Source organism: Rhamphochromis sp. 'chilingali', assembly GCF_963969265.1.
Source record: "Rhamphochromis sp. 'chilingali' genome assembly, chromosome: 10".
Classification (NCBI taxonomy): Eukaryota; Metazoa; Chordata; class Actinopteri; order Cichliformes; family Cichlidae; genus Rhamphochromis; species Rhamphochromis sp. 'chilingali'.
Window position 1 is genome coordinate 3,899,442 of NC_137937.1, and position 24,877 is coordinate 3,924,318.

A 24,877-nucleotide genomic window follows, 5' to 3' on the forward strand; every position below is an offset into this window, starting at 1 on the left:
ATTAAATCATCATTTTTCCCCATTCTGATGCTCAGTTTGATCGTCAAATTGGTATGTAGATGTGGTCAACTTGCATCAACATGCCTAAATGAACTGAGATGCTGCCATGTGATTGGCTGATTAAATATTTGCACTAGCGAGCAGAGGAACTGATGTACCTGATGAAATGTAAATGAGTTTTATCTAAACATAAGTCACTTGTGGTGAAGCAGAGACTCAAAGGAGAAAAATAGCAAAGAAAAAACAAAGAAGATCAGAGCTAATTATTTGAAGTGACACATCATGGATGTAGTTTTATTGTGCTCGTTTCCAGCTCTCTATTTTTGTTATTGGACTCTGTTAACGTAGCTTTGCATGAGCCACAACTCAAAATAACCCTTATTTGTCTCTTACTGGCCCTCTGCCTTGAAACTGCAGTTCTGATTGCCAGATTGTTTCCTGCTAAAACTTTTCTAGTAGTTTGATTTTTATTTTTATTTTTAACTTGCTGGATTAGATGAGAAACACACAAAGTTCCTATCTGGTCATTTTATTAACACCATGATGTTGTTGTGCTAATGTGAGAAGACTGAAACCCTTTGAAGTCACAGTGAGTTTTCTCTCACTTCTTCGCCGAAACAGGAAATGCTTCCTGCTCAAGTCTCAATCTGTCAAGTCATTTTTAGGAGGCACAAATTGCAGAGGTAAGAGACTGAGACCTTGGAGTTAGACCGAGGCTTACTTTGCTGGCTGGTAATTTAGTTAATTACATATTTCTTTATGAATGTGCACCAGTAAATTGCCTTACTGACTAAACATACAATAGCATGGGCCTTTGATCAGGCTAAGAATTATTAAAGGGACACACTTTTGTTTTTATATGTGACATTACGTTTGCTTCTGATTCTTCTTTCAGCACAGCTTCATTCCTGTGCCACGTTTCTAACAGGATGAATGATAAGACCTTACGGAGATACTGTTTTCCACCAGGATGACAGCGATCACACTGAAACACCATCGCTGAACTCTGTCAAATCCAGGATCATAAATGAATCAACCACTTACACTAGAGACTGTCCTTCTATGTTGGCATATACATTGCACGTTCTCCCCTTTAAATCTAAATGAGCTCTGAGAGAAAATCAATAGTCCTCTCTGTTGTGGAACACCTAGGCTTCAGGGAGCATATAATCGCTGCAGACACATCTGGTCAATTTGCAGCACTGCTCTTGAGCTTCTCTTTTTTTTAGAAAGCATGTCCTTGGGACTCTGAGACGACTGCGAGAGACCCTTAATTACAGCTAATCATGCGTCTAATTGGTAAGTCTCATCCTAATGAGTGATCTCTACACTTCCTGTTGTGAATCATATGCCCAACACACACTGCATTGTTTAATTAAACTGACTCTGTTTTCATGGAGATCGACACAAACACTTCGGGGGAACTGCCTGTAGAGCTGTTGTTAGGGATGAAAACAAACCTAAACTGATACAACGTCAGCTCAAATTCTCTTTCAGTCGTTTGCTTGGGGAAGGTCAGACAGATGCAGAAAGCAGTCATGGTGGCTCTGTGACTTGGTTTTGATTTCACGGCTACAGATTCAATTAGACGCTGTGTTTTTACAGACACGCTTGCTCAAAGGTGGCTCCATCTGTCCTTTTTGAGTGTATAGTATGAGCATGCCACATTTATAATCACAGCAAGTGGCTAAGATCAGCAAAGCCTTTTAGCCACAGTCTCTCTGATCCTTTTCAGACTGGCTCCGACGAGTTCAGCTTGTGTGATGTACAAGTTTGGATTCACACAGAAAATTTCTTAATCATACTTTTAGTCATTAAATGATTTGTAAAAGGCAGTTATGATTTCTAATACCATTCTTTTTTGTCCTTCAAATTTTGCTTTTTTCAAAGGATTTCCATTCCATTTGCACAAACCACAGTCCAGCAGACATTTGGCATTCTGTCTTCATTGAGGTCATCTAGAGACATTAACCCCATGCTTCCTGATGTACCTCCTACTTGCTGAATTGGTTTCCTGAGCAGTTCATATGCACCAAACGTTCTTCATATTTAGAGCTGTGCTTTGCATGAGCGTACTGTTGTACTGTTTGGAGAGATTGGCTCTTATCGGGCCATGTTCACAGAGTATGGCAAAGTAATGGAGAAAATATGTGCCACCAAGGCACCCCATTTTTTCAGCGAACATGAAAAATCCCATCAAGCACCTCCAACAAACCTTTCATTGGTTCTGCATCTCACAGATGTTCTTCTTCCTGGTCTAAAAACTGAAACCTCCATTCACCACCTGTCCCATATCCGTGTTCTTTGACATGTTTGAAATATTTCCTCTTTGTGGCTCTGCAGTCAAACTTAGCATCCAAGAGAGGCCTCTGAGAATCTATGAGGCATCTGTTTCTTAAACCAGAGATATGCTTTACGTCTCTTGTTGCTCAGCTGTGCAGGTTGGCAGTTCTGTCAGGGGAGTACTTTACACCACTGGATGCAATCTTGCATCAAATTTTTAGGTTTTTGGCAAAGGCCTACATTTTTTTTTAGAACTTCCGTTTCAAAAAGAAACTGGAATGCCTTGATCCATTCAATAGTTCTTTTTTTTTTTTTTCAAAAATAAGAACTATTTAAAGTTTAAAGTGGCTTCAAACTTTTGAGCAATATTACATGTTATTGGTTCCACGTGGTTCCATAGGGGGCCTCCTCAAGCCCTAAATGGGATTTGAGTGGCCAAACATAACCCTCAGCCTCTATCCAAACTCATCAACCAGCCCAAAACACATTCATACTTCTGTCAGCTTTACTACAGCTGACTGGTGCAATCACAGTATCACAGTGTGATATCTGTGAGCCAGTTCCTCCCATAATATCGTTAGCTTATCAAGCGTACTTAAGCCCCACGTGCTTCACTCATTCACACACAGGAAACATGCATAATTCTGAGCATAATACCCTGAGGTAATAACATCTGATTGGAAAGTCAAGGGAGATAATCAGTTAATCAATACAACCATGAGCCTCTTCCTTCGTTATGGTTACAGAGGCAGATCAGTTACACCAATCACCTGATGTTTATCACAGTGTGGATTGTATTGAGAGCAGTGGAAAATTCTCATTTCTCTCTACTAGCAGAGTTAGCTCAGGTTTTGTGAGCAGTCACTCCAATACCTGAGACGCGCAGTGGGATTTTGGTGTGTGGGGATGAGAGCTGGGGTCTTACATTCCCCATTTTGAAAGTGGAATGTAAAGCAATTAACTGGAAATTCAGTTTCATGAATAGGGACAAATAGAAAATGGGCAAAAAATACATTTGAAAGATCCTATTTGTGTGTTTTGTGTGACAAAAAAACCCAGTTCAGATTTCTAATATGAAATTTGCACCGTGTACTGCGGCATGCACTTAAAGGGAATTTTCCCCGCTGCTTTGTTCTTGTTGTTAAGACTAACAGTGAGAAGGGCAACCTACATGAACTGGAGCAGACCTGCATGATATTGGTAAGTCATCTATAAAGGAAATAGTCGCTGTAAGGTCAATGGGCGCTGATCCTCAAAGCATACAGGAAATGCTGCTGCCGTGGTCCGGTCAAGCTAATGAATAAAACCTGCTGTACATCATTCACAGTCTATGAACTCATCTTCTGCTCCAGTGGCTTCAACCGCACAAATAACTACGCAAACGCGTGTGAATGTCTCACAGAACAACAGTTATTTCATTCGCTCCGCTTGCGGATCATTACTTCATTTGCTGCTTGATCTGTTCCTGGCTTCAGTTAACGCGCTGCGCGCTGCGTGCGTAATTTTGGTACCTGTGCATAACGAAAGTCATCAAAGCAGTAACGAAAGCAGCTCTGATACGGTGCTTTGAAAACTTTTGGAAACTTACCTATCCACGCTGATCACACACAGGGTCATGATGGAGGCAGTGCAGCACATTACATCCATGCCGATGAAGATGTTGCAGAACACCTCCCCAAAAAGCCACTTGCCCCCGGTGAGATCTGTCACGATCACGAACGGCATGACTACTATGGCCACTGACAGGTCAGCCACCGCCAAAGACACCAGCAGATAGTTTGAAGGCTGTCTCAGTTTCTTCACCACGCACACCGCGATCACCACCAGCGTGTTTCCCATCACTGTGACCGCCGTGATGATCGCCAGCATCACCCCGATAACGATCTTCTCCGGGCGAGTGAAATCCAGAAGCTGCTCCCCGCACGACTCGTTCCACATGGCTGTGGGGCTGATGGTGACGAGGAGAAGCTGCAGAGAGCCATTGATAACTTCGGAATTGTCTTCCTTCTTGTTAAAAGTGGGCTCAATCCCCGAAATATTGAACATCACGACAATGTTATCCGGATAGGGGTGCAAGGGTGGCCTCGCCAGAGCACTCCAGTTACGCGCATATTTGGATGTGTGTACCCTGCTGTCGGTTCCTACCCAGCGGTTTTACGTCGAGTGTGTTGCAGCTGCACCACATCGGAGCTGCCAGCAACTCAACAGGGTTCTTAACTGGCTTCTGTTTATCAATGATTCGTCTCAAGAAGTGCTATGCGGACACGTGGTACATTCCTATAGGGAAATATAACTTCTCCAAAATGATCAATCAGGAAGGGAGCAGGAAAAAAGTTGCAGAATCTAAATATAGCTACTCCAGAAATGCCTGCTGCTCAGTGCATCACCTCGACAAATATGGACTTGCCTCTTTGGGGAGTTGCGATGCGCAAACCGCACCTATCAATGTGACGCATGTGCTAGGACGCAGAGACTGCCTAAGAACTTCACGCATATGGCCTACAGAAGTGGTTTCGCGGTGGGTTGAGAGAGGGTAGAGCGTGAAAAACCTTTATTAGTGATGTGCATGTTGGTGCATCTAGCCACAGGGCTCCCCTCAAAAAGATATGATGTACAAATGTTATGAACAGAATATGTTTGAGTTCGTATTTGGAAAACGATGCAACTTTACTTTCTTCTAAACAATATTGCTGTCAGAAAGAGCTGACTTGAAACCCAGCTGCTTATTTTAAAGCTCTTAACGATCCAGTCTTTCATGGAGAAAAAAATCCTGCAGTAAATTTTGCATGACAAATCTGAAAAAGAAACAGGAAATGAACTTAAGGGCATTCTTCCAGTGCTTCCGACATGCAAAAAAACACGTTTTCTAATAGTAGGACACATTAGACACTCAAAATGCAAAACCACTTAACAAAAGGTACATTTTCTCCCAGTGTGCTTTTGTCCTGATGCTTTTCTTGGTCGCCATGGTTCCGAGAAAAGCATAAAGACAAATCAAAAGAGAAAATCCAGCAATGCTGATGACGCTGGGAGACACTGGGGGGATGTGGGAAAGCTCCCCAGGACTTTTGGCCGCTTGCATCACCGTCCAGGCAGCAGGAGCAGCTGTGGTCTGTTTGTCCCCTCTGGCTGTGCAGGGCCTGTGCTGTCATAGTTGTCCCCTCCCCACAACCACTTTCATGCCTAGTGCAGACCACCGCAGCCTTGGCCTTTTACTCACCATTACCTGAGTGACAGGTCAGGAATGATTGTCACACCAGATTATTGCCAGTGACCACTGGCAGTTTCTGCTAGACCTCTTGCTGTCAGGGAAATTTGGCCCATTTGTGCTTAGGACATTAGTGCAGATGTCAGGGTTTCCGCCTTATGCAAGGTATGCTGTCAATGTGTCACTGTTTGTCTGAACCCCTCTCAAGGTCCTGCACTGAGAGGGGTTGTTATTTATTTTTTATTTCTTTTGTCACTTTGTAGTTGCTCAGTTCACTATCCAACAAGAAACATTTACAGCCATTTCCAAATGAGGTTTTGGTCTTTTTTTTAATGTGCATTTTAAATCTAAAATTAAATGTCTAGTTTGTAAAAGACAGTTCTGTTTAACCACAAAAATTTTTTATTATGTTTGTCTCAGGTATTTTTGGTTTATTATTATTATTATTATTTATTTCCTGGTTCTTGATGTTTACAACAAAGCGTTAACCTTCCTTAAATAAGAAGTGATTTATTTTCTTCAATAAAGTATCCATGCACCAGTGCATGGATAAATCTGCATCACTTCCAACAACTGAACGTATATTGAGGTCCAGAGTAAACCTGGTGCAACAGGATACAACATTAAAACAGCTCAAATTGCAAAAGCAAATGTATAATTTGCACCAGTTATGGAAGGTGACTTTGAATTGTTGTCTCATCCTGACAACAATCGCCCCGTGGCCTGTTTGCATGTCAGATTACTCTGTCCAATAAACAAACCCCCATGTGAGCTCGTGGGACTTTTGCTGGATCCCTTCTAGCTGTGCTGTAAGAACTTTAATGAAACCAAAACATTAAGAAAGCATGCTCCTTTCACTCCACAAATCTGGGCGGCCCATCAGGTTTTTACACTTTAACCTGTAATTTCACCGGCTCGCCAGTTATTTTTAAAATCATGCTGTCAAAAGTAACCCGCCGATCTCGTCCAAGCGCACTGCACTTGGCATTCACCTGTGCCTCTGAAATGCACAAGCATAATGCTATCAGCCAGTCAGCTCAACATCTGTTCTTCAGATGTAGATTATGGCTGAAGGCAGACAGGTGGAGATTGTCCCTCTTCATCAGTCAGACATTGTTTATCTTGGTTTTCCTGGCAGCAAATTGAAGATTTGCAACCATGACCTTAATAAATTGAGACAATCGGGCAGAAAGCGGGCAAGAAGCGGGTAATTTCATCACGACAAGAAAATGTAAGCGAGGACCAGAGCAGGAAAACACATTTGTTTGAGAAATAAGGCCAAAAGAATTACCAACAAACAACAGAGTGTCCTTATTGCTGAGCAGGCCCCACATGTAAGCACCGCTACGTTAGATGCATATGAGTTTCGGTGTCATCTCAGTAATACAGCAGCTACGTTCAGTCTACGTTTACATCTGAATAATTGAAACAGCAAAACATAAAAACTGATCAGCACTGCGAGCAGGATTTGAATGGCTAAAAGAACTTCACTAACAGTGTGTGTTGTGATCTGGATCTAATCTAGGTCACTACTAGAAAGCAAGAATAAGCATTTAAGAGCATATTTCAGTCAAAGAAAGAAAAGGGAGTTGCAGCAGCATCCTAAAAAGCCCGTTAAGTAAAATCACTGCTTTGATATGTATTCATCTGAACAAACATCAGTCGGAGATTCTCGGGTTTGTGTTCTGCTCTTCAAACGTGGCCTTTACTCTCAGCTGCTATTAGCAGCTTACTCCGCAAGTCATTTTTAAAAATAACTCAAGGAGAGTTACAAAATAAAGGTTCATGACCTGACATTCATTCTCAGTTGGTGAAAAATTAGAAAAGTTACTCCTCATTCTAGCGCAAATCTGCAGCCAACGCTGTTAAGAGTCGCTGGGAGTTGAATGCTGGCAAATCAGCATGCAACTCTGTGCCAGAATACACCTGGATCCCCTTCTTTTTTGACATGCCAAACCTCATGGACTTAATGGATCCATATTTATTACCTGCCTGTCACCTCAAGGAGCTTTATATTGTAAGGTAATGACCCTACCCCAACAATCAAATGACCGCTATTGAGCAAGCACTTGGCAACAGTGGGGAGGAAAAACTCACTTTTAACAGTAAGAAACTTCTTGCAGGCTGACTTCAGATATGTATGTATATTAATTCTGGTCTTCCAGTAATGTTAAAAGCAGCTTGTTTTGCTGCGACCTCAGCAGTTTGCTTAAATAACTCAAAGGAAGAAGAGCTTGTCTGAGAGCTGGATGGGCGGTTCCGTGTGTAGGTACTGGCCAGACAGGAAAGCCAGTTTGTGGGCATATTTGCAGGGTGCTGGAACACAAATGGTGCCTGGCCAGTTCCAGTACAAATGGCGCATCTCGAAAGTCAACCTGGCAAGACACCAAATCAACAATGAAATGTTTTTGAACTGTACAAACACTGACAATAAATCCCAATTTGTCTTGAAGACATGCAGAAATGAAATGACAGTAATAGTTAGGAAAGCAATAAACCTGAGGTAAATACCAGTGAGGCTTTAAAAAAGGATTAACTGCTGATTAAATTACATTGACCATATTTAAAAGACAGAAATGTGCATCTGCACTAGTACAGAAACACTCAAAACACACCTGGCACATTCTCGCTATTCACTTCTGCTCAATTTATGTGTCAGCATTTAAGGTCTAGCAGATTAATTCAGTTCAGTTTTATGTATTTAGCACCAAATCACAACAACGGACACCTTGAGGTATTTTATACTGTAAGATAAGGCTTTACAACAATACAGAGAAAATGCCAACAATTTGTCCACACCTGGGACGTGGCAGAAAGCTTTCCTACGTTTTATCTGTACTTTTTTCTGGGCAACACCACAATCCACCTCATGTTTCTGCTTATGACTTCTTGAACAGCTAAAAGGGAAGGTGGCTTGCTTAGTGCATCTAATTAAAGTAGATCAAGTAATAATAACTCCTGAGTGTGAATACAAACCCAAAAGTACCTCAAACTCCTCTGGGTTGGAGAGTTTCCTCTCAAAAGGCCAGCAATTACGGATTAGCCCCCATCAGAGGTTGAACTGCTCTAATTAGAACATAACAAACAAACATAACAAAGCCCTCTTACTGCTATAAGCACCACTTCTTTCACGCTGACATTTTGCTGAGCCTCTTTTTCAGAGGCAAACAGTGAAAAGGCGAGTAAATATGCAGCACGCACTGTGAATGTTGCATTTATTTATTCATTCATTCATTTACTTTGCAATGTTTGCAACATTACAGACACTATGAGAATTCCTGCTGTCAGATTTGCTTCATTCAGCTGTCAGTTTGGCCAACCGGAGGAAATGCTGGGAGCTGGTTTTTACATTCATGAGGGAAGGTCACTTCTTTTCTTCTATGTTGCAGTTTCCTACATTCGTCGATAGATGGCATCACATCCTTTAAAACGTAAAGATGTGTGTCTGTTTTTTTTACTGTCTACGTGATTATTTAAGATTATAGCAGCAAATATAAGGAGCAGACAAACTTGCTACTTTCTATAACACTGAATAATTTGTGTGAGCACAAAGTCATCACCTCACACGCTCTGGGAGCATTTTTGGGATTATTTCAATTTAGTTTAAGACTAATTGCTAATATGTCTGACCAGTGACCTGAAAACCTAAACCTCTGTGGGCTTTTATATATTTAAGACTGCTTAGCCGCCTTCTTTTAATGTGCATTTTAAATCTAAAATTAAATGTCTAGTTTGTAAAAGACAGTTCTGTTTAGCCGCAAAAAAGTATTTATTATGTTTGTCTCAGGTATTTTTATTTTTATTATTATTATTATTATTATTATTAATTTATTTATTTCCTGGTTCTTGATGTTTACAACAAAGTGTTAACCTTCCTTAAATAAGAAGTGACATTGAAAAACAAGTATTTTCAAATAAGAAAACAGGAATGGGATGAGAGAATGCATGCAAATATCCTGGCGTTTGTGGTAACAGTAGAAGTGTGAGAATGTGATCCCACATTCTCTAACTTAGAGATTAAATTGTGTTACCATCTGAAAAAAGTTGACTAAAACTAAACTCAGAGCTAAAACTAGATGGAAACAACAATATTTTAGTTAACGAAATTACAAGCTAGAATTTTGTAAAAACAAAACAAAAAACACAATAATGATAATAATATTAAATAAACGTTATTTTATAAAATATAATAATAATAAGAAGAAGAAGAACATAAAGACATTTTGATGTCGGATAAAAAGAATTTTAAAAAATTAAAAAGACATGAATTACGCATGTCTCAAACTTGGCACAAATACTGCAAAAGTAATGCAGAATTATTTCCATAGAATTTCCCCAGCTCCCTCTCTAACAGAATACAACAAGCCTGAAAAACAGCTGAGAAAAACTCAGAGAATTTCCTTTTATTGGTCTCACACACTGTTGTAAGGTTGTGAGAAATTTATTGAGCTGTATTTCCTTTTCTTTGGTGTAGGTTACATCATATGTGCTGAAATAGGCTTTTTGCTGTTGTTGTTGTTGTTGTTGTTAGTGTGTGTTGTGTGTGGTTACTGATATTTTTGCCTGTTGAACATAGTGTAGTTGCAGTAGAAGGTGGTTTTTCGACCCTTGATGACAGCTCCTGCTTTCACAGCCAATGAGTATAAGTCTGACTTTGGAAAGATATCTGCCTCTCAATGTCCCCTTCTGGATACTAGAGATGAGATGAGATGAGATGAGATGAAACAAATGAGATGAAAGCTTAACTTGCTCATTACATCACATTAACGGCATTGTTTCTCTAATTCAACTTAGGTGAGGTATGCAGATAGTAACCACTAGATAAAAGAACGACAGGATCTGTCTGTGAAGGTTCTCAGTCATCCAGGTCATCCTAGTCAAAGGAGCTTGTAAAGAAAAGATTTAAACCCAGTGGGGGTCCTTTTGTCCCTCTTTGGGGGGGATACCCCCACTGGGTTTAAATCTGGGACTCTCTCCCATTTGACCTTAGAACTGAAGAAGCTTCTCGGGTGAGAGGTGAAACGTCTTCAAGCAACTTAAAGAAGTCCAGATGCTTTTCTTTACAAGCTCCTTTGATCGACAGGATTAATAAACCAATACCCTGCCCCGGACAGCACTGACTATCCAATCAGGATGCTGCAGGGCGGACACCATTTGTCACTTGTTGGATTCCGTCGGAGGATTAATTAGACTGATACGTGAGGGAGGACAGAAGTATTTTCGTCAATTAAATGTAAGTTTTCCTGCTGTAAATTTAAGAGCTAAGACCATATTTCCGTTTATGACGAAACTGAAATACAGCGGGGGGGTTTCTGGGATAATTTTTTCAATCTTATTTAGTTTGTAGTGGTTGACAGCTGTGCACTTGTTTTAAACACGTGTTTAAGCTAGCTAGCAGTTTTTGATTTTACTAGCTAGCAGCTGTTAGCTTTTTTTTTTTTTTTTTTTTACAATAATATTGTTGGAGCGCGTAGGAAAATGTTTATATTATGACTCTTTAAAAAACAATTATACGGTTCAAGCCACTGGCAGCTAAATTCGGTAGCAAATGAGTAGGCAGATTATATAATATAAGCGCCTGTGCTGCTTTAAAAAGCTAGCGAGTGAAATGAGGCGCCATTATTTTTGGCTCGATAAAAGTAGCACACACCCAAAATAAATGATATTAAAGTGTTGTTACAAGTTGTCAGTTGAACATGGTCAGCGTGTCTTTATCCGTAAAGACGATGTTCACGGGCAGAACAAGTAAACAAATATCGCGCGCCTATAGTTTCTGTTAGTGTGGGGATTTCTAAATAAAGCTATGGTGGACATTGGTGTTAAAACTAACTCTATTTGCAACAGCCTTGCACCTTGAAAAGCGTATGAATTACAGTATTATATGAAGGTGTTTGTGCCATTAAGCATAATTTATCACTGAAATCTTGTGATGTGCGGATCAATATTGAAATATCGATTCTTCCGACCCCAGTAATTTATGTTCTAGAATCATTCTCATATTAAAATATCGATATTTTAGTACTTTGGGGTAAATTTGTAGTTTTTCATTAACAGGAACACAGTGGAAAGAAACTATCCGGTTGTTCAGTCTGACGTCACTAGCCGTGTCTGGGTCTAAACTCCGCTGCAGGTCCATATATCAAACGATCACTATGGCATTACTGAGAGTTGAAAACTGTCTAAAGTCTTTCATCTTTAATAAAATGATCAGCGTTCTGCTCTACCAGGTGTAACAATTGAGTTTAACATCCAGGCATCCATGAAAACCGAATTTATGACATTTAACGGAGTTAGAAGTTAGCAGGGAGTTAGCTCGCTAGCTTCTATCTAAATACAATATAGCATGTCCTGACTGCGGGGTTTTGGAAACAAATTAAAACGTACAGCTCTGTTATCACTTCCAGCATAAATGAAGACAGAAAACTAAACAGCAGTGACGTTTGTAGGGTTACTGAAGTTGGGCTAGCTGGTATATAATGATGTGCTACGTGACCGCTAGCGACACAGCTATGTTAGCATAATATAAACAAGCTAACCTTTTTTCCACTCGATAAAAGTTAACGTGAGTGTTCTCGGTGGTCAGAAACAAATGTAATCGCATGGCAGGATGCTGTAAAAGGACCAAACTTCAGCCAGGAGAACAACTGAGATAATCCATCCACAATACGAGGTTAGTCATTCATATACTGCTGCATGGGCTGGACTGTAGTTACATCCTAGGGTTTTAAAAACTGAGCTTAAATAAATGATTAGCGGTAATAAAAGCCGAGGGAGGTCAACAGGGATCACTGACTGTTTTAGGAGCTTTTTGAGATCAAATAGAAGAAAATACATAACATTAAACATGTTAACAACACAAAAGCCATATTAAACGCAGACTACTTTAGACCCGGAAGTAGGATTCGTCGCGTCATCACTGAACAACCGGATATCATTCAGATCGTCTAAATTGGAAGAAACTACTTCCTCTTACGCCTTCCATAGTCATATGCGAAATACGGCTGTCGCAGCCCCTGGCCAGTGTTGCCAACTCCTCAGTAAGAAAAATCGCTATTGGCTGTGCTAAAAGTCTCTAGAAGTCGCTAAACGACGTCATCGCCTAATTTGCATAATTGGTCATGCTAATATCATTGAAACCCACGTTGTAGGAGAGAAAAAAAGAAGAGACATAAAGTGAGTAAAAAAAACGTCCTAAATGCATTTAGAATTTATTTAGAATTACAAATTATTTTTTTTAGCGATTATTGTTTTTGTGCCACAATTCCAACCTTATTCCTTTATCTGCGCTTGGACCGGCAAAAGTGACCCGAAAAAGGCACTCTGGTGGAGTTACTTTGTGTGTGTGTGTGTGTGTGTGTGTGTGTGTGTGTAAGTAGTTTTAAACCTTGTGATCCACAAAACAACATAACAGTAAAAGAAGAACTGATTGCGTTACAGTCGGTGCGGGAGCAGAGGCTTCACTCATACGCGATTCATTTGCAGTTTGGACGCATAGGTGGGAACATCTCCTGCCCTGATAGCAGCTGGGGGAGGACTATCCTCTGCCTGTGAGCGCTTTGGCACGGGCGAGGTGCCCACAGCAGCACCCGCTGCTTGTTGAGAAGAAAGATACGCGCTTTCACGTCAAAAAGTTGTCATAAATAAGTCTCCAATAATACCAGAAAAAGTCACCAGATTTGTCACTTGTTGTTTTTTAGAATAAAAGTTGCTAAGGGGCTCTGAAAACTCGGTAAATATAGTGACAAAGCCACTAAGTTTGCAACACTGCACCTGGCGTGCGCACTCACAACAATGGCTGAGCGTAAACAGAGTCATGCGTGGACATATTTTACCTCCACAAACAGCCAAGACGCGGTTTGCGATACATGTGGCAAGACAGTGAGGTGTTGTGGCAACACCACTAACCTCGTCAAACACCTCAGAGTAAATCATATCTAGGGATGGGTATTGTTTAGGTTTTATCTGATACCAGTGCCAAACCGGTACTTTTGAAACAGTGCCGGTGCTTAAAGAATGGAGAACACAAACTTTGTCCAAAAACCTCTCATGTTTAGCTGTTTTTTTGTAAAAAGATAACAATGTTAGCCCTTCCTGCAGCTATAGGGCATATATGGTATCACTCTTGGCTGGAAGCAGTGCTTAAACAATGGAAAAAACACAAACTTTGTCCAAAAACCTCTCATGTTTAACTGTTTTCCACTTTTTCTTTGGTCATTTTAGCCTTTTTGGCCAGGGTGAAGGGAGCATCTGCCATCAAACAAGAAGACAGCCGCATGTATCCACGACGGTGTTTGCTAGTTCACCTTACATGCATTAATGTAATAATGTGGTTAGCGTACACAACGTAAATTAAACACGAACAACATTAAGCTACTCACACAGAGAAGAACGGCTGCTGCTGCTAACATCATCCGTCATCATTTCTGCTACACTGGCAGGGCTAGGGGCCAGGACTCTCCTCTTCGTGTTTTTGGGGGATGTTGCTCTGGGTCCAATAACAGGCAACCCACCCGCAGTAGATGTGCACGGTGTGAGGTCTCGCAGCAAGCTATCAAATACGGCGCATTTCTCGGCTTTTAAAAAAACGCTATGCATCGCCAGGTGTTTCATCGGATTTGAGGTGTTACCTCCTTTGACAGTATCACAGTATCAGCTTAAAGCACTTGTTGCAGGCTGCTGAGTTTGTATATTTTGCTGTGAAGTACAGCCAGACTTTTGACTGCTTCGCCTTGGGCATTTTTAATCTGTAGCTCTGCTCTAAAGGAACGTACGTACCTGGGCCCGCCTACTATCCTCGGAAACGTAAAATGATTGGCTAGAAGTGTATCACAGCTCAGGAAAAAAAAGCAGCGAAATAAAGCACCGAAATTTGCGCTGCTTTTCGGTCTGGTTACTACCGTTTATGTCAGAACCGGTGCCATCATGGCACCGGACACCGGTACCCATCCCTAGTGGTTAGCGTACATAACGTAAATTAAACACGAACAACATTAAGCTACTCACGCAGAGAAGAATGGCTGCTGCTGCTAACATCATCCGTCATCATTTCTGCTACACTGGCAGGGCTAGGGGCCAGGACTCTCCTCTTCGGGTTCTTGGGGGATGTTGCTAACTCAGGGTCCGATAACAGGCACCACACCCGTGTAGGTACGGTGCATTTCTCGGCTTTAAAAAAACCCCGCTATGCGTCGTGTTTCATCAGATTCGAGGTGTTACCTCCTTTGCACAATATCTTCTTAAAGCACTTGTTGCAGGCTGCTGAGTTTGCATCTTTTGCTGTGAAGCACAGCCAAATTTTGACCGCTTCGCCTTGGGCATTTTTAATCTGTAGCGCCTCTGCTCTAAAAGAACGCACGTACCTGGGCCCGCCTACTGTCCTTGGAAACGTAAAATGATTGGCTAGAATCTGAAGTGTATCACATCTCAGGGAAAAAAAAAGCACCGAAATGTGCGCTGCTTTTCGGTCTGGTTACTACCGTTTATGTCAGAACCGGTGCCGGATACCGGTACCCGTCCCTAATCATATCACGGAATATGATGAGCTTATGTTGAGGCGAACTGAAGAGGAGGTGAGGACAGGGACAGGTGCTGCTAGGGCGAGACAGACGTCTCTCACGGAGTCCTTTAGTGCTGCAGGCAGGCAACATGTTCAAATAGCCACAACTTCAGGTTTTTTATTTCTATATGATTATTCTGCATCATTAAGCAATAAGAACAAGTAGTCTGATGTCCTGTAATCATTGTGAAGCTATATTATTACTACATTTACATACTGCAATTCTATATTGTATTATGAAATACAATGAAACATTAAGTTTTTGAGTATCGGTATCGCATCAGTATCGTCGATACCACCCTGAATTTTACTTGGTATCGGATTGGAAAGGAAATCAGTGGTATCGCACATCACTACTGAAATCCTTCTGCAGGACGGGTGCCGGGAAATCTGATAGATCATTGTATTTTCTATGGCGACACCAATTACCTATTTTTCTAGCTATCAAACTCACTGGAGAAATGATTGAAATGCACTGAGTGTGATGCAGTATGGCAGCGCTATTATGGAATATGCTGTGAACTTAGCTAACGTTACTTAGTAATGTGAGTTAATTTACTCAAGTGAAAGCTTTAAACATTAGCCAATACATAACTAGCTAACTTAAGGCTTTCTGATTAACCCTCTGGGGTCGACGGACCCAGAGTCTCCATTTCAACTTGGGTCGAACGTGCGGACTTCAAACTATATACCAGTGTTTAAACTGTGTTGATAGGCCATGTAAAACCGATGTTTTGTTTTCTGAATAAAACAGTGGCGTTTACTCCGGGAAGAAACGGTAAAAACTGTGTTTTCTAAGGAGAACGCTAGCAAACACGCTTTGCTTTTGAGTGAAAAAAGAAAAACCACTCCTTCCCTATTGGTGGAAAAATTTACCATGTCGACCAATCAAAAAATGATATGGCAACATGTGGCGTTTGGGAAGAGGGGGAAGTTTTAGGAGTGACTGGCGAGAGAGAGCGAGTGAGCGAGAGAGAGAGAGTTTTGATACGTGAGAGCTTTGTGACGTTTACCGCGTTTGGAGTCTCAAGTTAGTGTGTTGTCTTGTGTAGTTAGTGTGTAGTGTAGTCATTGTTTTGTTTTGTGTGTCAGTTCTACTAGTGAATGTCACAGTTGCTGCAAAAAAGCCACCAAAGGCATTTTGCAGTGTAAACGCTGTCTCCACATGGAAAACAGGAGTGACACACCTGCTGTCAGACCTGTAAATAGTTTAAAATGGTTATATAAAAAACGTCTGAGCCTTGGCTGCATTTTTAGGTAAATAGTTCCACAACTTTGTTGTTTGCAAAACTTGTGCATATTTTTAAAAAAATGTACAATTTCTATTTGCATTTCAAGTTATGAAAATGATTCGTTAAACATGCTTGTGGTTTTTACAGTCAAAATATCACTTTCTACTCGTATTTTAAATTTTGTCTGAATTTGGATAAGTTGTGCTGATACAGTTTGTCAAAATGAGAAAATAACAGATTGGCAAAATAAACAGTTTTTAAAGGTAAAATATAGAGGCCAAATCAAAAGTAGTCAAAAATGGCCAATTGTACCCTGGACCCCAGAGGGTTAGAGGCTAAAAGCAAAGTTGTCACCAAGTACTGTTTATATTTGTGTGTATTGCTGCAGCTTTTTGAGCATTAACTTGGTGCCTTTGGGTGAAATAATGGTAATATGAGTGATCCATATGGTCACAAAGAATAGCCACTTGTTTCTGTGCTACCAAAGTTCCCCGGCTTTCATTCAAAATGTGTTTATCGTCATCACCGACACATTAAACTACTTAAACATTATAAATGTCTTCAAGCTCACACTGAGGCCTGTGGGGCACAATCAGCCACTCAGACAGTACACACATTTATGTGTATTTATATATGAATATTTCATATTTTAAGGCTGCCTGTTTATTTAAGGGAGATGAACAAAATACATTGGAATTGTACATAATAATATCACAGGTGATAAATTCAATGGATTTTAAGCAGATGCTTGTGCATCCTTAAAGTCTTATATGTTGAATTGAACTATGTGATCTGTTCAAAGCCTCCCAGTCAGTGCTGCTCTCCATGCCTGTCTGACTGTACATGATGTTTGTAGCACAAACACTTTAAAGGTGATCGTTTAGGACTTCAGCAATAATACAGACAGCAATTTAGTTAGCAAAAAACAGTTTATTTGGGAATTAACTTAAAAAACAAACAAACATCTGCCTCCTATTTTTTGTTTCAACGGGGGGGTTCAACAGGAGAAGAATATCTCTAACAAGTTGATTTGTTCACATTTTCACATCTTAATTTTTAAGTGAAATGTGCATTTTGAGTTTATACACTATGTATATAAGGCGACAGTTTTCTTTTGCAGTATTTTTGTGTGGTGCGTTTTTCTATGTCTTAACAAAAGGGGAACAAAGGTGTTTAAGTTCACCTAGGTTGATTTGTTTTCATTTTCACATGGTCTTACTGAGGTGATGCGAATTGAAACATGCATTCTTTTTGGGGGGGCGGGGGTGGGGATGTGCTGGAAAAGCTTGAAAAGGGACCTTGAAAGTGCTTAAAAAGTGCTTGAATTTGACCCTGAAAAAGGCAGATGAACCCTGAAATTTCTGTGTATGCAGACATTGGCTGTATCCCAATTCAGGGTCTGCAGCCTTAAAGGCCGCATTTCAAGGCCGATTACGTCACAGCGGCGCGCCGAAGGCTGTCCCAATTCAAAGGCTGCTCGAAATGCGGCCCTGAAATGCGTCCTTCATTTCCCTGAATTTTAAGGCTGTGGCAGTGTAGACTTCGTGGCCCAACATATCCCAGAATGCATAGCGCGGCAGTGGGTGTGGATAATTTTGCCGAAAAAAAACGGCGGATGGGGGCGCCCGAAGAGTAAACTTTAAGTAAGTACTGAATATTATGTCACTTATTTATGTACAAATGTTTAATAACGAAGAACATTAAACATTACTGTTGGCCACATGTCGGCAAAGTTATGTGACATTAGTGACGTTTGTACTAACTTGGTTTTAAAGCCTTTACTTTAAAATATACGCCGTTCAATAGCTGAGCTTAATCTTACGGAGAATGATCAAAGCTCATGTAGAAACAAACAAACAAATGAACAGAAGATTTTCTCCTTTATTTCTGTCAAACACAGCTGTATGACACTTTTCCAGCTGTTAGTATCATGGTTGCTAGGCAACCTGGGCAGCGCAACAGAGGCTAGACCGTCCCATTTCACAAGCCTCCCACTTCCGGCCTCAGCGGTCTTTGAGTACACGGCCCTTGAGGATCGTTGAGGCTGCGTACTTTAAGGCTGCAGACCCTGAATTGGGATACAGCCAGTAACAGATATGTGATTTTCAACAGTTGTCACAGTTCATTGCAGTATTGTCAAAAATGGATTGCATGTTATTGCCAACTTGACCCCATTCAGTCGTAGTCTGATAGAAGACTGATAACAGGGACGGTATTAATTTGCATAATGATCTCATTTTGCACCGGAAGAAAAAACCTTCCTTTGAATTAAACAGACATCACAAAGTTTAACTGAAATGCTTTTTCAGCATTCAGGAAAGTTGAAGTGTATTTGAACCTGGCCATGCATTTCCTTTATTATTGTATGATTGAAATGTGCTACAAACTTTATTATTTGGTTTTTTTCCTCTGCTGTTAACAGCTGATAGTGGTAAAAGTTGATCAGATGGATCCAGGCAAGCCTCCTGATCTCACTGAGAAGATGGGTGCCCATTGGCTGGGACGAGGAAGAGGATTACAGCTTGGGGAGTCTGCTGTAGGACGTGGTAGAGGGCTGTTGCTCTCTACAGAAGAACCTGTTGTAGGACGAGGCAGGGCTTTCCCTACTTTCAGTGATAACTCACTGGGACTAAGTGGAGCTGTCCCCATTACTGAACCTGTGGTAGGAAGAGGTAGAGCACTGTTGGCGCAACAGGATATAGTAGTTGGCCGAGCCAGAGGGCTGCTCGTCCCAGCAGTTGAATCAAAGGTAGGAGTGGCGAGAAGTGCAGGCGTACTTAGACTGGATCCACAGGAAGGACGCACACCTCCAAGTGAGACAATGATGCCAGCTCTAATGGGAGAAAGCCCTACTTTGACAAAAGAAGAGGTGCGAACCAGAAAATGCAATAAATTATGTTTTAATTTTAATGGTGAAATTGAGTTGCACAGGTTTGCTTTCTTCTGACAGATTGGCAAGCCACCACATGTTAAAGGATCAACACTGGTCTCAATGTTTAGAGGAATGGGCATTGAACCATCAGCGACTTCACTGGGAAGAGGAGCAGCACCACTGGGTCAGTATTTATTCTGAGAAATCCAGAGATACTGAAAACAAACAGTCTCTGGGCCCCTAAGCACAACACATTGTGTGCTCATTTGCTCAAAGATTTGTAAGCCACAGAGTGGCGTGATGTTGGTTCATTTTGGTGTTTATGTATATGAAGAAGAATCATATGGATTCATGTTACATTTCGTTGCAGGTAGGGGAGCAGCTGGGGATGTGGGAGAGGTGAAGCTGCGAGATGCCCCACCAGGTGTCATCAGCACACCACAGAGTATCGGCCCATCTGGAGAAATGATGGGCAGAGGCAGCAGGTAAGCAGCACAGGAGTGACACTGTGTTGTGTTTCGACTAACAGGGTTTCTGACATATTTTCATTCAGCCTGATGTAGTTTATGAAACCTGCAGTAGACTAAATGAGAGCCTACTTTGTCTGTGCTGCTGCAGTTTCTGTGCTCGCTGCTGAATGCTGCTCGCTTGAATCAACTGACTTTTGACTGCTTGAAGAGGGGTCCTAATGTGATTGGTCACCTTTGATGGACAGTTTCTTTTACTTAAATCGAGTTACACCGAGGCAGCAACATAAGCGCTGTTTTTAAACCATATTTGTAAATTAATTCTGCAGAGTTAATTATCAGCAGTTGCTGTTTCCTGTGTAGCAGTGGAAATACTGACAGCTGTCACTAAATAACCTTACTGATGAAGAAATCTTTAAAACCAGAGCGTTCTGAAGCATCTTCACTGCTGTCCCATATTGTTGTACAATATTCCATACATTTAATAAAAAATTAAAAACAAAAAACTAACTCATGAGAATCAGGAAGTGTACGGTTATAACCAAAATACAGACGTTTAAATCTGCCAATAAAAAGTTGCTTAGTCTGCAGCAAACGTATAACTGCACATACCCTCCATTTAAAGCTGTAATCATATTTAGCAGAATTAGATTTATATGAAATATAAGTTAACTAATAAATTGTGGTGTGATTTAGCTACAGTGAATTAGTAGCTTCAATGACTTTGTGAAGCGTACACTTTAATAACTCATCAGTTCTATAGAGTTTGAAATATACCTTAATTGATAAAAATTTGTACTTTTATGTCAGTAAAAGTTCATTTTTTACAGAATGTATATGTACAGTAGTATTATTACTTCTATATATGTATAGGATTTAGGATAGGTACTTCTTCCACAACTGTAAAAAGCTGATAATCAGATTTGATCAAAGCATTTGTTCACTGAAACAGTAAAAACGTTTTTTTACTAATAATCAATGATCGAAGTACCTCCCAGAAACAGCTCTTTAATATTGTTCTTGCTTTATGAACACTATTAAATCCTTCGTCAAAAGTCAGTTGATTGGAGCAGGTAGGATTCAGCTGTGAGCACAGAGTGTGAAACTGCAGCAATGCCTGCAAATCAGACTCTCACACGTGTGTGGCTGCTGAGTTTTACACACGCAGGTTGTTGAATTTGCACGCATGGAATTTAATTCCACATGTAGCAATGAATATCTGCAGGCAGGAAATTAAATTATTTGCTGGATTATGTTTTTTGTCGCACCTAACTTTTGACAATTAAAACAAATCCATATATAAAACCTAACGGCCATGAAGTTAAATCATTGTACAGGAAGAGCACAAAGTACATGTTCTAACCTTTATGAAGGTATGACTTGATCCAGGTTGGGATGGAAAAAGTAGTGCCAGTGCCAAATTACACTTACTTACTTTATCTGCATTGAACAACCATTATATGACTTTTCCTTGTGTGGATTTTGCCTTTTTCAGTTTCCTTGGCCGAGGTTTGTCCCCTCAGAAAATGGTGGGCCTCGGAAGAGCAGTTATGCCTCAGCTTGGAGTTGGCAGAGGCCGTGCTTTGCTTCCTTCATTTCCTGCAGGTCAAGACGTGTTTGTTTCTCCAGTGTCTGAGCCGCAAACAGAATACTCTCAGCCCTCTCTGACGGGTAATTATATAAAATTATTTTAAAGGGATTGCAAACTGAGAGTTTACCACCTTAATTTGTTTTTAATCCTCTTTTTAAAAGAAAAAACAAGAATTCCTGTGCAGGAATTCTAGATTTTAGATTTGGAAACTGTCTGAAAACTTGAGACTGGAGAAGATTGTGATTTTGAAAGGGAAAGAAAGGTGTAGGAACCTGTTAAGGGTCAAAATATTGGGGATGGAGACAAGAGAAAAAACCACAATAACAACACTGGTCCGGCCGGGTTGAGTCAAACGATGATTTAATGATCACACACGTGGGAGATGGACACTGATGCAGACAGCCTCAAAATCTCAAAATGGTGGAGCATTGCTCAAACTTTTATAACCTCTGGTGCCTCCACCTTATCATAAAAAGCCTAAACATTCACATGCTCTCTCTCACCCAGCGCCTAAGCTACGACCTTGGCTCCCTGTTTATCTGCTCCTGCTGAAATGGGGCAGAAAACTCCAGCACACTCTGTTCTCTTCTACTCAGACAAATTAGACAATAACCTTCTGCGAACAGTATTTCTTATAACTCAGCAATATAATGCATCATAAAACAATATCATTCATTCACAACAAGTCAGCAATTTAATGTAATGCAAATCAGTTTAACTAATGCAATAGTTATCAGCTTCTTCTAATTCAGGAGAATAATGCAAACTAAAACTACATAATAATTCACAATCTTTAATTAGGGGTATAACATGGCATAAAATAATATCATAATTTTACAATTCCCCCTGATGAGGTCATTAGAATAATGACCTCACAAACACCCTGTAGCCCAGTGTGGCCGGGTTCATCTCTTCTCACTCCCGAGGTCCTTTGTCCCCCTGAGGGGCAAACCATATGTAAGATGACCTCTGTGTTTGCGCAAGTCAGGTGCAAGACAAACTATTACTACAAGGATAGCAGGTCCAGATGACACTCCCCTGTTCTCCCACAGCTTTATTTGGTGTTCCCTGATACCATTCAGACGTAGACTAGAACCTCTGTCCGAAGAGCTCTTAACCTTTATTTTATTGCTGCAGCTACCAGTGTCGTCCAGTTGGGTGATCCTCTGCTCTTAATTCCTCAACCTTAGGGGTTAGACAACCCTTCAGTCGTAACACAGATCAGGGGATTATTCTGCTCCGATTTCAAACAACGATCTGTGTATTCTCCAGAAAAAGGAACAGGAAGGTGTCCCCTTTTTGCCCAAAAGCCTCTCGAACTTCGTTGGTCTGGTGTTCCCGGATTTCCGCCAACCCCTTCATGGTTATTGCGGTGTTTATGGGATCCATCCTTTTGTGGTGACTAGCTGGAGCCCAAACGCCATGACCCTTGGACCCAGTTGATGTCTCGGCAGTCACTGTGTCTGACTCTGCTACGGAGGGTCCTCGCATCTCTGTGACCTCGTCTGGTGTCTGTTCCTTTCTCTGTAAGAGACAGAAAACCAAAACACCTCTCTTCCTAACCCTAATAATCTAATGTTATTATCTACTGACCTTCTAGTGATTCAGAATTGGTCTAAAACATTCAGAATGTCCCAGGGACTTATTCTAATCATATCTTATGTGTGTGTAAGCATGTTTGCATTTAGCCCTCCGCACTCAAGGCATTTCTTACACTTTATCAGTCCGGACAGTCACGCCGAACGAAGCTTCTGACCTTCAAAAGGCCGAGTGCCAACTCGTTATAAGCACATTTGCAAGGTGTGTCTGAAAATTATTGAAACCCCTCTTTTTAACAAAAGACAAAAAATTAACAAATCTTCTAAACGCTATTCAGTTCATTTCAATGAGTAATGATTAAACATGAAAGTGATAGTTTATGCTTTTTCACTGATTCTCTAAAAGGTCCGTCTTCTCGGACCGCTATTAGCTTAAGCTTTACCATTCCTAAATTATTAAAGACACAAATGAAGTTATAAAATGTTCAAATAATCCTGGTTTGATGTTAAAGCTCAACCTTCCCCCCCTTTTTTGACACATTCCAATGTGTCAAATCAACGGAGCTAGAACATTCAAAAAAAAAATTAGGCAGCTACAAAGTTTCCCAGACTCTTAAGGTGATCCGCGTGTAACGTTCTGACTCAGGTATTTAATATTTTAATGAATCTCGTTTAATTAACTGCCACTATTTAAACTAACCTTAAAGACATAATTTAAGAAAAGATCACAAAGAATAACATGATATCAGTGTTTTGTAAGCGCGTGCGGCCCTCCATGCTCGAAGCCTTTCCCCTCAATAGATCAGTCAGACATTCGCGCTGACTGTAGCTTTTAACCCTTATTAACTTGAGCACAACTCTACAATGAGCAACAAGTTGCAATATGTATAAAAATGATCGTGGTTACACCTGCAATGAAAAATTATATCATTATCCTAACACCTGTAAATAGAAGATTCATCAGAAGTTATAACAATCACAGGAACACAGATGTTAGTATAAGGTCAAAAGCTTCAATAAATGATCATCGATGCAATGCTTGTTGCATGATTCTCATACAATAATAATGCTGACATTGAAAATAACAGTATAACACCCCCTTTTGTCCCGTTTCACTTGACACCTAAACGTTTATAAATGCCTCTTTAATTCTTGATTTTATTTCCCCCTTTTCTCCCCTTACTGACCACAGCAGGGGGATCTTAGTTTTGAATCAGCCATGAATCCAGCTCACCTGATTCATCAGTGAGCTCCACCATCACTGGCGTCTGACAGGGTGGCGCTGCATACTCTTCCTTTAATATCACTATTTTCAACCTGTTAATGAGAGTGTTTAAACCTGAAGTCGACTACGTCCACAACAAGTCAATACAGCTGTAAATGTGGCCAATTATCAATCTATTACCAATCAATAACAACAGATAACTTCTATTTTATGCATGCTTTTAATCAACCACTCACCCAGAGGATCTCCAATCCCAGCAAGTTCCTTCTCCTCCTTTAATGAGTCTGTCCTCCTTCCATGCCCTGGTAACCGGTCCATCCAGAGCCATATGATCTCAAATATACATACAACAAGCCAAACCACACCTTGGTCACACCAACCCCTTCCCACCCCCAAGATGTCCAATGCCATCCTAGTATGGACTGTCAAAAGTGGCTTTAACGCTGACTGTCCTGACAATTCATCTCATACTTTTCCTGGTCAGATTTGCCAATCTCTGCACCAGGGTTTTAAACGTTTCGCCATTTTCATTAGGTTTTATTTGTGTTTTGCAAAAGTTAAGTGTAACCAAATCTCAGTTGCATCATATCAGTCATGCTCTTCTAATTATCCTTGGGTGTTGAGACTAATAACTATTAACTCTTGCCGCACCGAGTGGTCCTAATTTTGGTTAAAGTTAATTGATAACCTTTTGAAGGCGATTGTTTCACACCTTTATTTAGATGTCCCAGTCCTGTTATCTCGGGATACATCACGCTGCCTTATCTGGGGTTAGCTGTTTTCGGGGGATGCGGGTTGAGTGGGGGAGCTCTTCAACGAGGGGGAGTGTGCTCCCCCTGATGAGGTCTTCTAGGTAAGCTAGGTTAACCTTCTTGTGTGAGCTTTTCAAGTGCACTTTTAAGGTT

General features: G+C 40.8%; 2 protein-coding genes across 4 annotated transcripts in view; one reads left to right on the plus strand and one right to left on the minus strand.

The window, feature by feature from the left end:
- htr7c (5-hydroxytryptamine (serotonin) receptor 7c) overlaps positions 1 to 5,289 on the minus strand; it is a 36,124-nt gene extending 30,835 nt beyond the window's left edge. The window contains exons 1-2 of the mRNA XM_080894901.1: positions 5,205 to 5,289; positions 3,872 to 5,078 (exon numbers count right to left, since the gene is read on the minus strand). Of these exons, the coding sequence (XP_080751027.1) occupies positions 3,872 to 4,329 (458 nt within the window). The 5' untranslated portion in view covers positions 4,330 to 5,078; positions 5,205 to 5,289. The remainder of the gene's footprint in view (positions 1 to 3,871; positions 5,079 to 5,204) is intronic.
- Positions 5,290 to 10,496: 5,207 nt separating this feature from the next.
- Positions 10,497 to 24,877, plus strand: part of piwil2 (piwi-like RNA-mediated gene silencing 2) — a 41,200-nt gene continuing 26,819 nt past the window's right edge. Inside the window, exons 1-6 of one of the 3 annotated variants that reach the window (XM_080894217.1) lie at positions 10,497 to 10,724; positions 17,804 to 17,922; positions 18,702 to 19,148; positions 19,230 to 19,335; positions 19,522 to 19,636; positions 21,114 to 21,289. In XM_080894217.1, the coding sequence (XP_080750343.1) occupies positions 18,726 to 19,148; positions 19,230 to 19,335; positions 19,522 to 19,636; positions 21,114 to 21,289 (820 nt within the window). In that variant the 5' untranslated portion in view covers positions 10,497 to 10,724; positions 17,804 to 17,922; positions 18,702 to 18,725. Of the gene's footprint in view, positions 10,725 to 12,068; positions 12,162 to 17,803; positions 17,923 to 18,701; positions 19,149 to 19,229; positions 19,336 to 19,521; positions 19,637 to 21,113; positions 21,290 to 24,877 lie in introns of those variants that run through there. The other 2 variants (XM_080894216.1, XM_080894218.1) reach the window with 2 other exon arrangements.